At 33.6% G+C, this 2,620-nt stretch overlaps 1 protein-coding gene across 1 annotated transcript; it reads left to right on the top strand.

The window, feature by feature from the left end:
• The first annotated feature begins 763 nt into the window (after positions 1–763).
• Positions 764–2,040, top strand: LOC145029552 (putative F-box protein At3g10430). The gene is made up of 2 exons (XM_078978057.1): positions 764–1,083; positions 1,131–2,040. Exons 1-2 carry the CDS (start codon positions 824–826, stop codon positions 2,038–2,040), a joined length of 1,170 nt encoding a protein of 389 aa, XP_078834183.1. The 5' UTR covers positions 764–823.
• The last annotated feature ends 580 nt before the right edge of the window (positions 2,041–2,620 follow it).

Raw genomic sequence — 2,620 nt, 5'->3', positions numbered from 1 at the left:
ATTTTTTAATATCATAATAGGTTAAGAGATGGATTTACTTGAGATACCTAATGAGTATTTGTAGACATTTTCTAGTTATAATGTTGTTAAGAGAAGAAAATGACAATAAGTAAAATGTAAAAACTAGGGATTGATTCACTATACACAAATGTTCTTTAGTAAATAAAATGAAATCTGGCTTTTGGGAAAATATAGAAAATAACTTATGAGGATAACTAACTGTTGATTTTATTTATATTTGGATATTTTCTTTGAGGTGATAACCGATCAAAAGGGTTATCGTGAACACAAACAAAATGTTCGGTGATATATTACGTACAAAAAAAAATCAAACATAAACAAAATCATTAGTTGATTATCCTTATAAGTGATCTGTTTTTTATCTAATAAAAAATCTTTCTATATTAATAAAAGAATAATGTTAATCTTTTTTTTTACCATATATCACCTTAATACACATCCTAATTAATATTATATCATACATCATTTTATTGTTTCTTAACTTTAAATTTGCCCCGATAAAACACCAATAAATGTGGTTAGAGAAATCATAATATAATTCAGATAAAAAATTTATATGATTAATCTTATATTCTTTATTTATATTATTTTATTAAGTTAACCACCCGTATAACACCAAATTGATAATAGGAAAGACATCTATTTTTGCTATTTTAGCGATTTAGTAAAATCGCTTTTCCGATGCTTTGGCGGGAACACAATGTTGCAACGCTATTGTTAGCTCTAAAAAGTAAAACCCTTCGCTTATCCCCCTTGTGTAAACCCTAGAAATTCATACCTCCGATCATCACCCAAAATTACAATGTCAGAATACGTAGCTTTCGAAATCCAAGCGGAAATCATCAAAAAACTCCCGGTGAAGTCATTGCTTCGATTCAGATCCGTATCAAAACCATGGAAGTCTTTGATCGACATCTCAGAGTTTATCTCTGGTTACAGAGTCCACCAACCTGATCCACAACATCTACTTGTATGGTACAAAGATCCAGTAGACACAAACGAAAAGTATGTTACCTTTTTGTCGATGACGAGGCCTTTGCCCAACAAGCGCTCGCTCCAGCTGTTCCTTTGCTCTCAAAATTCTTAAACAATTTAAAAATGGTGGGTAGCTCTCAGGGATTGCTATGTTTCTACGGTTATTATCAAGATCCAAGTCATCCTCGTTTTAAATTCTCAACAGAAATGGCTGTTCTTTGGAATCCCTCCATTAGAAAATCAATCTGTGTAACTGTTCCAGGTGAGTCACTTTGGTCAAAATTTGTTCTTGGGTTTGGGGTTTGTCATATCACTAACGACCCTACCATTGTCAAGATTACAAATGTTGATACGTATTCTACAACTGATGATGATAGTTCTCCCATGGTTGAAGTTTTTACATTGAGTAAAGGTAGTTGGAGAATTCCATCTAACAATCTGCCTAAGAAATCAATTCAAGTTACATGGTCTCAAGTAGTTATAGATAATTTTATCTATTGGGCTGCTTTTGATCAGTATCTTGATGATGATGATGATGATGATGATGATGATGATGATGATGATGGCCAGATACAAAAAAATCTGATTGTTTCATTTGATATGACTACCCATGAATTTAAAGTGATAGATCTACCAAAAAGTTTAGCATACCATGGTTTTGTACGTGTTACACAATCTGTCTCTAAGGTACGTGACTCTCTTGCTGTGCTTGAATACATTACATACACTGATTCACAATTAGAAAGTGAACTCCAAGTTTGTGATGCATGGATTATGGATCATTCTATTCCTCATATGTTTACAAAGTTGTTCACCATTGAGAAAGAATGTGATTCAATAAAGATTCTGGGATTTACAAAGAGGGGTGAAGCTATGATGGAAACACAAGACGTTTATGAAGAACCAGCCTCACTTGTTGTCTATGAACCCAACTCAAAATACTTCAATGATACAGGGATTAATGGAGAACGTGGTGCATTAATTGTTAGCTTGTATATGGAAACACTACTTCTGCTTGATCAGTCAGATTGTAGTGTCTTGTAGTTATATGGATTCCTCATGTTAGTGTTGATACATTGCATTTTTCATTACTAGTTACTTTTTTTTGTCTATATTTCTATCTTCAAGTTTAGCATTGTATCACTTGGTATGATTCAAATTAATGTTTAAAACCTTAAACTGAATGACAAAAAATCTAATTGGTTTATGCTTTTGCATATGCCAATGGTTGCTTAGATGAACAAAAAAGTTTTCATTTGCGAAAGCTTAGGAGAGGGAGATGTATTCTTGTAAATTTAGTTTTAAAATGTGTATAACTCAAATACTATTTTAAGTTTCATGGTATGCAAATGGCATATAATCTGAACATAAGCATACAAATATCACTCCAAGGTACACTTACTCATACAGACGCAAGACAATATCAATAAAATCATAAATAAAAACTGATAGATAAACAAAAGATACACACCTGCGTCACCGGAAGTTACCCGTGCCTCCTCTGTAGTACGTTGGAAAGCCCTGCTCCTCGTTGTAGGCGCATCTGCCTGACCCTAACGGTCGTCGGTCATCCTCAATTTCGTAGGGAGCTGGTGCCATCACTGGTCCGGCTGCAGTCAAACTC

Source organism: Lactuca saligna, chromosome 2, assembly GCF_052625555.1.
Source record: "Lactuca saligna cultivar CGN05327 chromosome 2, ASM5262555v1, whole genome shotgun sequence".
Classification (NCBI taxonomy): Eukaryota; Viridiplantae; Streptophyta; class Magnoliopsida; order Asterales; family Asteraceae; genus Lactuca; species Lactuca saligna.
The sequence above is the reverse complement of the archived record's forward strand: the minus strand, read 5'-3'. Positions and strand labels throughout refer to the sequence as shown.